The sequence below is a fragment of the Suncus etruscus genome, chromosome 3 (genome assembly GCF_024139225.1).
Source record: "Suncus etruscus isolate mSunEtr1 chromosome 3, mSunEtr1.pri.cur, whole genome shotgun sequence".
In the NCBI taxonomy this organism is placed as follows: domain Eukaryota; kingdom Metazoa; phylum Chordata; class Mammalia; order Eulipotyphla; family Soricidae; genus Suncus; species Suncus etruscus.
This window is the reverse complement of record NC_064850.1, coordinates 51,404,718-51,417,343: the sequence shown is the minus strand read 5'-3', so window position 1 is coordinate 51,417,343 and position 12,626 is coordinate 51,404,718. Positions and strand designations below refer to the sequence as shown.

The 12,626-nt window shown below is 51.3% G+C and overlaps 1 protein-coding gene across 1 annotated transcript; it reads right to left on the bottom strand.

Annotated features, from left to right (window-relative positions):
- Positions 1-225: 225 nt before the first annotated feature.
- Positions 226-5,451, bottom strand: HLX (H2.0 like homeobox). The gene is made up of 4 exons (XM_049769517.1): positions 4,562-5,451; positions 3,662-3,841; positions 2,823-3,007; positions 226-766 (listed from the first exon to the last, which is right to left on the bottom strand). Exons 1-4 carry the CDS (start codon positions 5,127-5,129, stop codon positions 269-271), a joined length of 1,431 nt encoding a protein of 476 aa, XP_049625474.1. The 5' UTR covers positions 5,130-5,451; the 3' UTR covers positions 226-268.
- Positions 5,452-12,626: the final 7,175 nt, after the last annotated feature.

Here is a 12,626-nt window from a genome sequence, read left to right as displayed (position 1 = left end):
CCCTGCCGGCGGGAGCAGGAGGAATAGTTTTTTAGGAAAAAAAATACTTCGCAGTCTAGCATGGGGGATGGGGAGACGTGTTCCAGTGGGCATTGGAAGGTCCTCTCCACACACACTTGGCTCGCCGAAGTCTAGGCTGCACCCCGCGGAGGCTGCATGGGCCCCTGGATGAACACGCACAGCTGAGACCGCTCCGTCTCGTCTCTGGCTCAGGTCGGCCGCGCAGCGCCCTCTGACAGCCCCCGGCCCCTTTGCTCTCTCGTCCGGTCTACACGCCGCCGAGGGGCGGCTCTGGGCTTTGCGGGGCGCTGCTGGCTGTGGGCTGGGCTTCGGGGTGCTGCTCGGCCGCGCTACTGCTTAGGCTGCCCACGACACCAGCGCTGCCACCGCTGCTGCCATTACTCGTGCTCCCCAGGCCCGTGAAGCCGAAAGCACCGCCTCCGCCACCGCATCCACTGCTGGCCACGAGCAGCGCGCCGGCCGTCGGGGCCTTGATGACCGTCGTCGGGGGCAGAGCTCGCTCGGCCGTGGCAGCCTCAGTCCGCTCCTCGGTGTCGCTAGAGGCCAGGTCCAGGGCCTCGGAGCCGCTGCTCTCGCTCTCCATCTCTCCCTCGGAACGGCTTGGGCTCCGCTCCTCTGCCTCGCCGTCCCCGGCCGCTGTGCCGCCCGACGGCTTCTCGCCCACTTCCTTGTCTTTGTCCTTCTGCGCCTGGGCCTCCTTGGAGTGTCGCCATTTCATGCGCCGGTTCTGGAACCACACTTTCACCTGCGCGCCACCCGGGGGACACAAGACAGACGGGAACACAGAGATGAGACGCGGGGGGTTCTCTCCAGTCCCACGGACAGCGCCCCACAACCACCGCCTTCTCCTCTCCCCCACTCCCCCTGGGAAAGGGTAGGACACGCCACCCCACACCTTGACTCCTTGCTAGGCACAGAGTCTGAGCCAGAGAGTGGGCAGGAGACAGAAAGCCTACTAGAGCCTTCTAGAGCTGTTGTTCAAACTGTGCCCCGACCATTGGACCTGATAAGACCTGTTGCATATTGGGGGAAAAGACACCGCTAAACCCCCTCCCAACTCAGAGAGAAGACTGGTCCTCTCAAAGGATGCTTCCTGATCACATTCCATTCAGAAGCACCTGAGAAATCGGGTATAATTATGGGCCTCTCGCCCAGTCTGGCACTGGTAGACTTAATAATGGATGATGCACCCAATTTCAAGACTTTGAAAAATAATTCCTGCTAAACTGGAGTCACAGAAACAGCACTAGGGCAGGTGGGGAGGACCACAAGTGCAGTGCTCAGGGCTAGCTCTTGACTCTGAGCTCAAGGATCACTCCTGGCAGTTTTCAAGGTTAGAACCCTGCAAGACGAACACAAACGCCCTCCTTGCTATACTATTGCTCAGGCCCCCAAAGCACTTTTGTTTGTTTTGTTTTTGTTTTGAATCATGGCTCTGTGCTCAGAAATTATTCCTGGCAGTCTCAGGCTTGGGAGACCTATGGGATGCCAAAAAAAAAAAAAAAAAATCAAATCCAGGTCAGCCACCTACAAGGCAAACAGCCTACTCGATGTACTATTGCTCTAGGCCCATTCAACAGCACATTTTTAAGGGAAAAACCATGGAAGCAGAGAAGAATGGGGGAGGGAAAAGTATGGAGGGGAATCACTGCTGAACCTGGGGATTAAATGCTAAACCTGGGGATCAAAAGCATTTCCTGGGGTATAAGTGCTCAAAAAAACAAGTTAAGTTTCCTGTCCCTTGCCCAAAACAGAGCTCCCAGGCAGGGCCAAGAATTAGACCTGTCCTCAGCAGAGGAAGAAGGGAGGAGGAGTGATGTTTGTAGGGATAGGGTGGGGAATCTATATAAATATATATTATCCCCCTGAGGGAGCCTAAGGTTTCACACAAACTTCACTTCCATTTTAAAAATAATATCCACAGGTAGACTCTTTCCTATTCCTGCTGTGGAGGGGAGCTGGATAAGATAGAGAAAGTGGGAGTGTGGGTGGGGGGAGCACTGAGAAAATGCCCTTATCTGGCCATCTTCAGCATCCAGAAAGCCAGGGCCACGGAGGTGTGGAAGAATGGGACCCCACTCAAAATTCAAAATGGGAGTAACAAAAGGTCTCTCTAGTCTTAGAAAAGAAAAAGAAAGCATATTTGAGGGGGAAATGCTGGGTAGTAGCGCCAGCCAAGGGCACCTGCTCAATCTCAGAACATCTTTTTTCTGCTTGTTCCAGGCCAGGCCACTGTTCTCATGTGCTGGGCTTTGTTCAGTGTTGATGCTACTTTGGAAATGGTGAAAATGTGGCTGATTTTGGGCACTCCCAGTGGACTCTGTGTCCCTACCCAGGCTAAGTAATTCCATTTGAAATGATGTTTTCACTTCCTTGCATGGGATTTCACAATCTGGTGAGGCAGCAGCAGGAAGAGGAGCGAGGGAGGAGAAAAGGAAAATACACACATATACACATACACAAAAAACGTCCATACACACATACAAGTGCACATACAAACACAAATCTTTTTTTTATTTTATAGTTGATCTCTTCCAAAATAAATTGCCTGATTAGCAAGTCGTGCCATAGCCGAGCAATACATAATCATCATCTCCCACGGCCTGTTTACTTTCTCAGCAGTTCTTGGTTCTGTTGGCCAAAATAAACACGCAGGGCCTGTTGACATACATCTTTGGGGACCAGGCCCTGTCTCCTCTGCTGCCTTTGAGTTGACAAAGCCACTGAGTTACATGAATGCAAGACTGGGTCCTTGCAAGGCTCTAACTGGGTGCAGGTTTGGGGGGGGTCAGCAGACCTACCTGCGCATCGGTCAGGCCCAGCATCGCTGCCAGCTGCTTCCGATCTGGCTTGGTCACGTACTTCTGAATCTCAAACCTCTTCTCCAGGCCTTTCCTCTGCAGGTTAGAGAAGACAGCCCGCGACCAGGAGCGCTTCCTCTTGTAGGTCTGCGGCATGGTATCCTTGGTGAGGACCGCATAGGGACCTATGGCCAGAGAGACCCAGAGGTGAGTGGCCCCTGCCTCCTCCAATACCAGCAAACCCCCAGTACTCACTATGTAGCAGCTATATAAAAGGTATGGGAATGACTCTCCAGAAGCTCGGATAGAAGACCTGACTACTCAATGTTAGGGATCCTTGAGTAATTCTAAGGAAACAAATGTCTGACCATCAGATATGTGAAGGAGGCAAAAATGTCTCTCGAGGCCTATGCAGCCTAGATCTTTAATCCCCACCTTTATGTGTGCCTGTGTGTTGCAGTATATATATGCCTATATACCGACTTGGGCAGTTGACCTCAATCCCCCAAATGTGTGCCTGTATATTTGCAAATCGCTGCATATTCACTGCATATTCAACCCACCCTCTCCCTAGTGATTTGGAAAAGTCCCCTCATCCAAGCACACATTGTACCTATACCCCTTTCAGTGCCTCACCCCCATAACCCTGGGGAGACTGAGATTTTTCCAGACTTTTACACTTGGGGATTGCCACATGCCAGGACTCCTTTCTTCCTAGGGACTTTGGTACCTTCTGTACTCACTCTGGGATTGCCACATTGCCTGGAGCCCCAGAAGGCCACAGAGTGTGCCCCAGCACTCCGGCTTTCTATACTTCCATTCATGGAGGGGTTCTCTACCTGGAAACGTGTCTTGAAACTGATGCTGGACTGAATTTCTCGGGTTCGAGCTTAAGGGACTCAGGATGGCCGAAGCCTCGTTGATGGGTTCTATGGAGGCGAAGAATTGACCCGTAGACGGCTGCAGCCCAGGAAGACGCACTCCCGCAGGCCGGGCACCCGTCAGCAGGGACGTGAGATCTGAGGACAAGGGGAAAAGAGCCCGTTACATGAGGAAGAAACCCGCACCCCTACTTTGCTCCCCTTTTCTCGCACCCTTCTTCCTAAGGTTCTTAGAGAATGCAGTCAGTCTTCTCGCGGGACACCCCCTCCCACCCAGTCTACTGACAGCGGCCAAGGTGCCATTTCCCTGTGCGGACCAGCTGAGAAAGGGGCTTCCAATAAAAGCCCCCCAAAGAAAATTTAGTCTGGCACTCTTAAGAACACAGCGCACCCCAGTTTGGTTCTTCCTACTGGGTGGGGAGCCGATTTTGTTTCTCTTCATTCCCTGAAGAAAATCAGAAAAATGGAAGGAAAAGTGGTCCCCGGAAGGACTCGCTCCCGGTCTGAACATATAGTTTTTCTCTCTGTCTCTGGACATGCCATCAAAGAGAAACAAACCCAGAAGAGTCATTTAGAAAATATTTACATGGACCACTGCGGCGAATCTAGGTTCTGGAGTTTCTTTGGAAAGAGGTGCTCGTGGAATTCTTTCCCCCCATTTTTTTTTTTGGTTTGTTTTGAGCAGGTGAGTTAGAAAGAAACCTCATGAGTTTCTTTACCGTTCCAATGCTTGTCTTTCATGTTACAGATTTGTCCTCAAAGGCACCTCAAACCGGCCGGGTTTGGGGAATATAGGGGTGTCCAGAGAGCTCCCGGCTGCGTCAAAACCCTCCTGCACGCGTCTCCTCCCAGACCTACCTCTCAGTGTGTTTCCTTCTTTGACTTTGGGGTCAAATTCTGCCGAGAGAATGCGGTCAATTCCAAATTTGAGGTCCTTGCTGGAGGGTGCCGGGACCGAAGCGCCCTGGTGAGTGTTCGGGAGTCCCCGGGCGGCAGCCGTGGAGCTCAGGGATTGTTGGGGGGCGCCGGCCCGGCCCGGGGGCTGTGTCTGCGGCGAGTGATGGTGGTGATAGGCGGCGGAGAGCGGTGATAGCCGCGGCGGGAAGCCGGCCGGGACTTCGGAGGGCGCCACCACCGGCGTGGGTCGCAGCGGGGACCTGGCGGCCGACTGGAACGAGGCGTGCGGGTGAGCCGAACCCAAGTGCGCGGTGAGAGCGGCGGCCGAGGCGCCCACCAGTCCGTCCGGGGCCGCCCCGGGATCCCCGACGCCGGCCTGCAGAATGTCCGCAATGCAGAAGGAAGGTTTTTTGGAGGCCGCAGGGTCGAGAGGGAAGGAGCAGCCTGCCGGGCCGGCCGAGGAGCAGTACGCGGCCGACCAGAGGCTGAAGTTGGAGGCGTAGAACGGAGCCAGACCGGCGGCGAACATCCTCCTGGCGGCTGCCGGGCCCGGCCGGCTGGGGTAGGAACAGAGGTGACCGCTGAGCTCCGTCCGGGGCGCGCCGAGCTGAGTCCGGGAGAAGGGGAAGGCCGCCGGGCTGAACAGATCCGCTTTCGCTTCGCTTCTCGGTCCGCACCGAGGCCCAAACAGCGCTCGCTCCCAGCCTTGGGGCCCTGGCGGCGGCGGCGGCGGTGACGGCCGCGCTCCCCAAGGACTGGAGGCGCCGGTAGAGCGGCGGAATCAGGGCCCGGCACCGAGAGCAAAAACCCAAACAGCTAACGAAGGAAGCCCCGAGAGCTGGATTTCAAACAACAACAACAATCATAATCCGTTCGTAGCAAGGACAGCAGAGATAAAAAGTAATAAGAGGAAATTAAAAAAAAAAAAAACACCCCCCCTCCAAAAAAAAGCCAAAAAAAAATTAAAAAAAAAAAAACTTCTCTCTAAAAACTCCCCAAGTTTTGGCAGGAGCTGGAGAGTCAGACTCGGGGTAGGACCTCGATCCGAGCGCTCATTGGCCGCGCTCCTGACCAATGGGAGCCGCAAGTGCAGGGGAATTGGGGAAAGTGGGGTGTGGCCCACCCCTCGGCCACGCCCAGGCCACGCCAAACTCTTCGCCGCGGCCGCTTGGGCTGAGCGGGGTCGGGCCGGTCTTCCTACCCGCCTTAATCGGGGCCTGGCAATGGCTTCGAGAGGTTTTGGCTCGCCGCTCCGAGCACATCGGCGCTCCGAGCACAGCGCTGCAGAAGTTGCACGCGGAGGCGTGGGAGAGCAAGGAAGAGAGGAGCCGGGCACCCGGGTTTCTAGAGGGTGCGACATTGCTTGTGCCAAGCTGCCTCTTGGTGTGGGTGCCCGCCTGCCGTCGCCCCCACAGGCGGCAGCTCGGAGCTCTTAGCCTAGAGACGTAGCTCATTCAAGAAAGAGCCCGGTGCACCAAGCTTTATAAAGAAGCCTCCCGGGCCGCGACGCGGGGTGCGTGAACATAAGCTGTCACCACCCAGTGACAACTTGAATAAGAGGCTTTTCAAACAAAATCTAGTCAGATGTCTCCGAACGTCCGCAGGGAATTTACCATCCCCGCCACTCTACTTCTAGCCCCCAACTTCCAGCTCAGAGACCACAAAAACCAGCCTAAGTCAGCAACCGGGGCGTGTGTGCGCGCGGGGGTGTCTCCTGCAGCCCCGCAGATGGTCTCACCTCCCCTCCTTTCCAACTCTGCCCTCTTCACTTGGGGCCCGCTGTTTTGCATGTGCCCGCAAGAGCAGATTTTCTTGGGGTTGCAATTCATCGACTTTCCCCCCAGGAAGTCTTGGGGCCTGGTGGCCCAGAGCCCGGCGCATCAGGAGCGTGCGGAGCGGGCGCGGGCAGCGGGCGGGGGGTGGGGAGGCCTCGGCGGCCGCACCACGGTCTCTATTTTTAAATTTCGTTCTCTTCTAAATGAGAGTCAAGAACGGATTTCCCCGCCTCTCTCCCAAACCAACCACAGGCCACCCAGATAAGCCCAACTTGCACATTTTCAGGAAGAAAATAAAATAATAACCATCATGAAACCACGAGATCTTTTGTTTTCGACTATCCTAATCAACCGCTCATCTATGCCTCTGTGGCATTTCTCTCAATTTTCAATAGACTTTCGATATATCTGCTGAGGCCTTTGTGTGTGTGTGTGTGTGTGTGTGTGTGTGTGTGTGTGTGTGTGTGTGTGTGTGTGTGTGTGTGTGAGGATTTTGACCTCTTTTCAGCATGAAGGCGTCTTAGCAAGCTAGGAGGGCATCTGAATTCTCCAAGTAAGAGTTGGAGCGAATTGCTTTTACTTGCGTTCCTATCCCTGGCTGTGGATGCGCTCGTTGTAAGGTTTTGATTTTTTTTTTTTTTCCTTAGAAAGTTGTCGATCAGCGATGAACATTTCCGATCAGCCCACACCAAGAACTCTCTGCTCAACTCCGGCCCTCACTCTTGGGGGTTCGAGCCCTGCGCCTCGCGGCGTGCCGGGTATAGTTATTATTTTCAGGGATAGGATGCACGCAGGACTGTAATGGTTGCGGGGTGCTTGGGACCAGGAGCAGAAAGACTGGTCCTTCTTTTTTAGCCAGAGTAGAAGAAATGGCTAGAACCAGGCCACCTCCAGGAGTCACCAAAACCTGCCCTGGACATATTGGGGCGGCTGTGGCTTGCAGAGGTCGAGAGTCCAGGCGACCTTCTGCTGGGAAGTCTCAGCCTCTTGATCACTTCTCAACCTTCAGGAGTGGCAGTGTGTGTGGGGGGGCGGGAATCACCATTGTGTGTCCGGCGGCCACAACCCTCCTTTTCCACCCCTACTATCACCTCCAATTCTGTTGCCTTTCAATTGGAACAGTCACTAGGCGATCACGGTTCTGCTGCGAGGCACCTTCAGGACTCAGGGTCCCCAGGACTGCTGGGTCTCCCCAACCGTGGGCGCGGGCTCTCTCTCTCTCTCTCTCTCTCTCTCTCTCTCTCTCTCTCTCTGTCTGTCTCTCTCTCTCTCTCTCTCTCTCTCTCTCTCTCTCTCTCTCTCTCTCTCTCTCTCTCTCTCTCTCTCTCTCTCTCTCTCTCTCTCTCTCTCTCTCTCTCACTTCGCCCGGAGTTCGGGGGTTGCCCGGCTCACCTCCCCAAGTTTGTAACTTGGCGTTCGCGCCCGGTGTGCGCTCAGCGGCTCAGGGCTGCAGCGCCACCCACTTCTGCCCAGAATTCTGAACGCGAAGTGCGGTGGGAAAAAAAAATTCCCCTAAAACGACCCTCGATCTCCCTCAGGGCCTCCTCAGGCCCAGGCCCAGAGCCTGGCAAACCCTTGGCTCAGTTCGGAGACTGCAGACACCCCTCCTCCTGGCTCCCCGCAGATCCAAAAAAGCGGCAGGAAAGCTTGAACTCGCCCGAGCTCGGGTCATCTCCTGTTTTTTTGATGGGCCCAAACTCGGACTAAATGAGCGGATGTGCCTGCGAGATTGGTCTCAAAATAGAAGCGGCCTTAGTATTTTAGGATACTGCAAAAAATCCTTATTTCTTCCGGAGAAAAACTCTATAATGACTCCTAGCACTTCCCCTTTCAATATTTGTGCGACTTTATCTCCAGCGACAAGTTGCTCGGGTGACGCAAATCCGCCCTTGTGTATTACAACGACCAAAATAAATGCGCGGAAATCAATTCCCTTCTAGCAATGAAAATATAAATATACAGCTGCGACTTTCCCCTTTAATCTTTGCTTTCCGAGCGGTTCTAAACTGTGGCGGAATGAACTGGAGCCGAGCTATTGAGACTAGAGGGGCGGCCCTGAGGGCCGCAGGAGGGAAGAAAGACCTGCAAACCCGAATTAATTTGCACTTCATTCAGGGCACGGTGGGGCTGGGTGCGCGATTGTAAAGATGAATTTATCTGAAATTGCTGAGTTGTACCCACAGATTAAGGTTCACTCACTGTTAGTTTACACCGCCAGCCTTCCAGTGTCTCAAAGGGTTAAACATCTTTGAAGATGCTACAAGGCCTGGGTTTCAGATAAATTCTGGCCACTGTCTTTCTGGGCCTTCTATTCCCCACTTACCCCCTCCTGGGTTAAGAACTAAAACTCGATCACATTCTGAGCATAGAAAACCCCAGACAAGGTCCATTTTATATGTAGTAATACTGTTTGTGAGGATTTGGGGCTGAGGGGAAGGTTTTGTATCAGACTTGACTGAAAAAAGAGATAGGCCCCATTCCCCTGTGCCGCTCCCATTTTCAGGACACTCCACATCCCCTCATACTTAAATCACGGGTGCAAACACAAGTCCCGAATTTGGATACAGACCCGCAGCCACCAATCGTAAAGAGTGAATGCTGAGTTCTGCTTCTTCCAGTGACTGGACTCTGCCAGCACAGGCAAACCTACTGCCTACTTTTGTTCTTTCCTTGTAAACCTGGGTCAAAATCCTGTGCCAGAGGATGGTTGATCCTCTGAGTGCAAGCAAACCACCTCCCCCCTTCTGTTTAAAATGCTCTTTTAAGCTAGGCACCTCCTTGTTCCCAAAAAGAGAAAGCAACCCAACGTAGCCAGCAGCTAGCTGAGGATTTGCAAAGGAGAGATCTGCTGCCTTAGGCTTGAAGATTAATAGCAGAGACCCAAAGCTCCTAGAAGCATTCCTGGGCCATGTGCACAGTGATAGAGGTTAGGATTCTAGCAAACTTCTACTATCCCCTATGCCCCCCACTCAAGTAGGCACAGCTCCCTTTTCCTGGAGATCTTAGTTATTTCAGAACTAAAGAAAGTTTCAGCATTTTTAAACTATATCTAATATGAGGAAGAAAAGGGAGATAAGTAACACTGGTATGGGAGCCCGGAACCTAGAGCTCAGAACCCAAAACTACTAGTTATTTTCTTTTTCCTTTATCCTCTTTTCCACATGTGGCAAACTCAGGCTCTTTGTATGACTTTGATTCTACCCTTGACTTCTTGGCCACAGAACAAGCTTCCAAACTTCTGATAGTCCTTTGGGTCTGACCTCACTTCATTCCTTTCACAGTTTCACCCTGACAGGCCTTCCCCATTTGATAGATATACTAGTGAATTATTTCTACATGTTCTACATGTACGGCCCTCTCTCACTCTCTTTGTCTCTCTGTCTCTGTCTCTCTCATGCACTATCTCTTACATATGCATCATCTTGAGATGGGAGAAAGGTCAGGTAAGCATTTGGTGTTACTTTGTTTCAAAGTCCTGCCTTTGTCTCTTCAAGCCATCTCCTTCATATTCATCCAAGAAAACACTTAACCTCCTAAAACTGCGATCTGGCCCATTTAGTTCAGTGTGGTACATTGTAAGTGAAATCTATTTCCCCGTATATAATGGTAGTGAATTTGCTTCCCCTGAAGAGTAAAATTGTCTGATCCCTCTCTCCAGTAAGTCAGGGAGCAAGCGGTACTCACTCAGTTCAGCAGGCTCTGCTGGGGAGTGGGAATTGGCTCCACCCAGCACATGGGCCATGTGTCCTGCAGAAGCTGCCTGACTCCTGAGCTATTCAGTCTGAGTAGCAAGGAATTTGTTTCTGATGAATAAATGAAAGTTAAGGATGGAGAAGGGGCCCCAAATTCTGATGACATATTAGGGTCTCCACTGGTGTTATGAAAGGGATAGTTTATCTAAAACAGTGCTTATCTAAACACTAAACAAAGAACTCAACCTCCCTTTGCTTTGAGACAAGTTTCTCTAAAAGATTGCAAGGCCAGTTGACAGAAGAGGGAGCTTGGAGCTAGACTAGTCTGAAGGGAGTCGATCCTGCAGCCCTAGAGAAGAACTTTGCAGACAGAGCTGATAGTTGGACCCATCTTCAGCATTCTAACATGCCTTCCCTCATCCCACCAGAATTTGACCAGTATTTAGTGATGGGTCCGATCTGCCTTTTGCAGCCCCTGGTCCCAATAGCTTCTTTAGCCCAGAATCATCAGAGGAACAAAAGCTGGTTCTTTACTGACCTCTGCTGGGACATTGCTGCATTACCTGGCAGCTCCCTGCTGAGTTAGCCAAATGGGTATGAAGAAAAGGGACCCTTCCGCTGAGAGAACAGGGTTTTCTGAATTATCAGGCAACTGTGTCCTTCCAAATTGTGGACAATGTGGAAACAACTTGCTGGTAGTGTTTAAATTTTCCAGGCAGGGCAAAGAAAGCTCAGTCTTCCAGCTTTATGACCTCGTCCTCAATCTGTAATCAATATCAGAACAACTCATGCTTCTCTCTCCTTCCCTCAAGCAGTGGAAAAGCTCCTCCCGGTGTGTTTCTTCTTTGGGGTGAGGCATACACTGAGTCTGAAAATTGATGTACTATACAACAGTTGGTTGTTGGGCTTGGTTTTGCAGGAAGATACTGTTTCTGGCCACAAAGTACAACCACATCTAGGCTGGCACTCTGCAAGTCTGTCTTTTCTGCCCACTAACACTCACTAGGGTCAAAGGGGTCCAGACAGCCTCCCACCTGTATCCTGCTGCTACCTCAGCTTCACCAGCCTCAAACTACATGGGTTTTTTCTGAATATAGAAATAATCTGAGCAAACCTCTCTCAGCTTCTTGTGCTTCCTTCTCTTCCTGGCATGACCCATCTGCAGAACCTCCCCTCCCCCTAAAGTCCCCCTTCCTTCCATCTCCCTTGTGACTTCAGTACCTGCAGGCGATGGAGAATCCCACAGGAAAGTGGTGTCTAAAGTGCTTGAGAAGCTGACAAGTAGATTTATTTTCACTTGGACAACTTTTTTTTTTTTTTTTGGAATTACTAAGGCTTGTGATATTGTATAAGGCTCGAGTGTGGAGCTTGACACATCCAAATCTGTCACACCCAAAGTCTTCTCTCCATCATCAAGGACAATAACCTCTTAAGATATATTGGGGCTGGAAAGATAGTGTTGAGGTAGGGCGTTTGCCTTGCATGCAGAAGGACGTTGGTTCAAATCCCAGCATCCCATACGGTCCCCCAAGCCTGCCAGGAGCAATTTTTGAATGTAGAGCCAGGCATAACCCCTGAGCACTGCCGGGTGTGACCTCTCAAAAAAGAGATAAGTGCCCAACTCTTTCTCTACCTAAAACTGCCCTTTCGTCTTCCTATCTAAAAGTTTGAGCACATTCTGTCCACACATTTCTTTTGTGTGTGAGTTAAACCATCAATTGATTGCTTCTAGCTGGCTGATATCAAATTGCATCATTCTTTCTAGAGCCTTTTTTTTTTTTTTTTTTTTTTTTTTTGTTTTTTGTTTTTGGGCCACACCCAGCGTTGCTCAGGGGTTACTCCTGGCTGTCTGCTCAGAAATAGCTCCTGGCAGGCACGGGGGACCATATGGGACACCGGGATTCGAACCAACCACCTTTGGTCCTGGATCGGCTGCTTGCAAGGCAAACGCCACTGTGCTATCTCTCCGGGCCCTCTTTCTAGAGCCTTTGTACATCATTGCCAGTGGCAAGATTTCGGGTATTTTCATAGTTGACTAATACTCCATTGATACACACCACATCTTCTATATTCACTTGAAAAGTCCTGAGCTCTTCAGTTGTTCATTTCTTGGCTCTAATAAATATTGTTTCAATTTATGAATTGAATATTTATGAATTTATGAATTAATAATATGAGTGTATATTTTCATATTCTTTCATTTTCATACCTGGGATGCATTTTGGGGCCTATACCCAATGGTGCTGAAGGATTATTGCTGGCTCTGCACTTAGGACTCACTCCTGGTAGTGCATGGAATATCATACAGTATGCTGGAGAGCCAACCTGGGTTGGTCATTTGCAAGGGAAGCATTTTACTTCAACAACTGTGCACAAGGGTTTTCTTCCCACCAATCCCACCAAAACTTCTTGATCCTACACTTTTGGGTTATAGCAGTGCCCCTGAGAGGGTTTACAATGCAGTGATGCAGGCATGCTAGACAGCCAGTAGCCTTAGTGCATCCCAATCTTGCAGAAATCCCCTCCCACCTTCCCTTCTCTGTGGTACAAATGATGTTT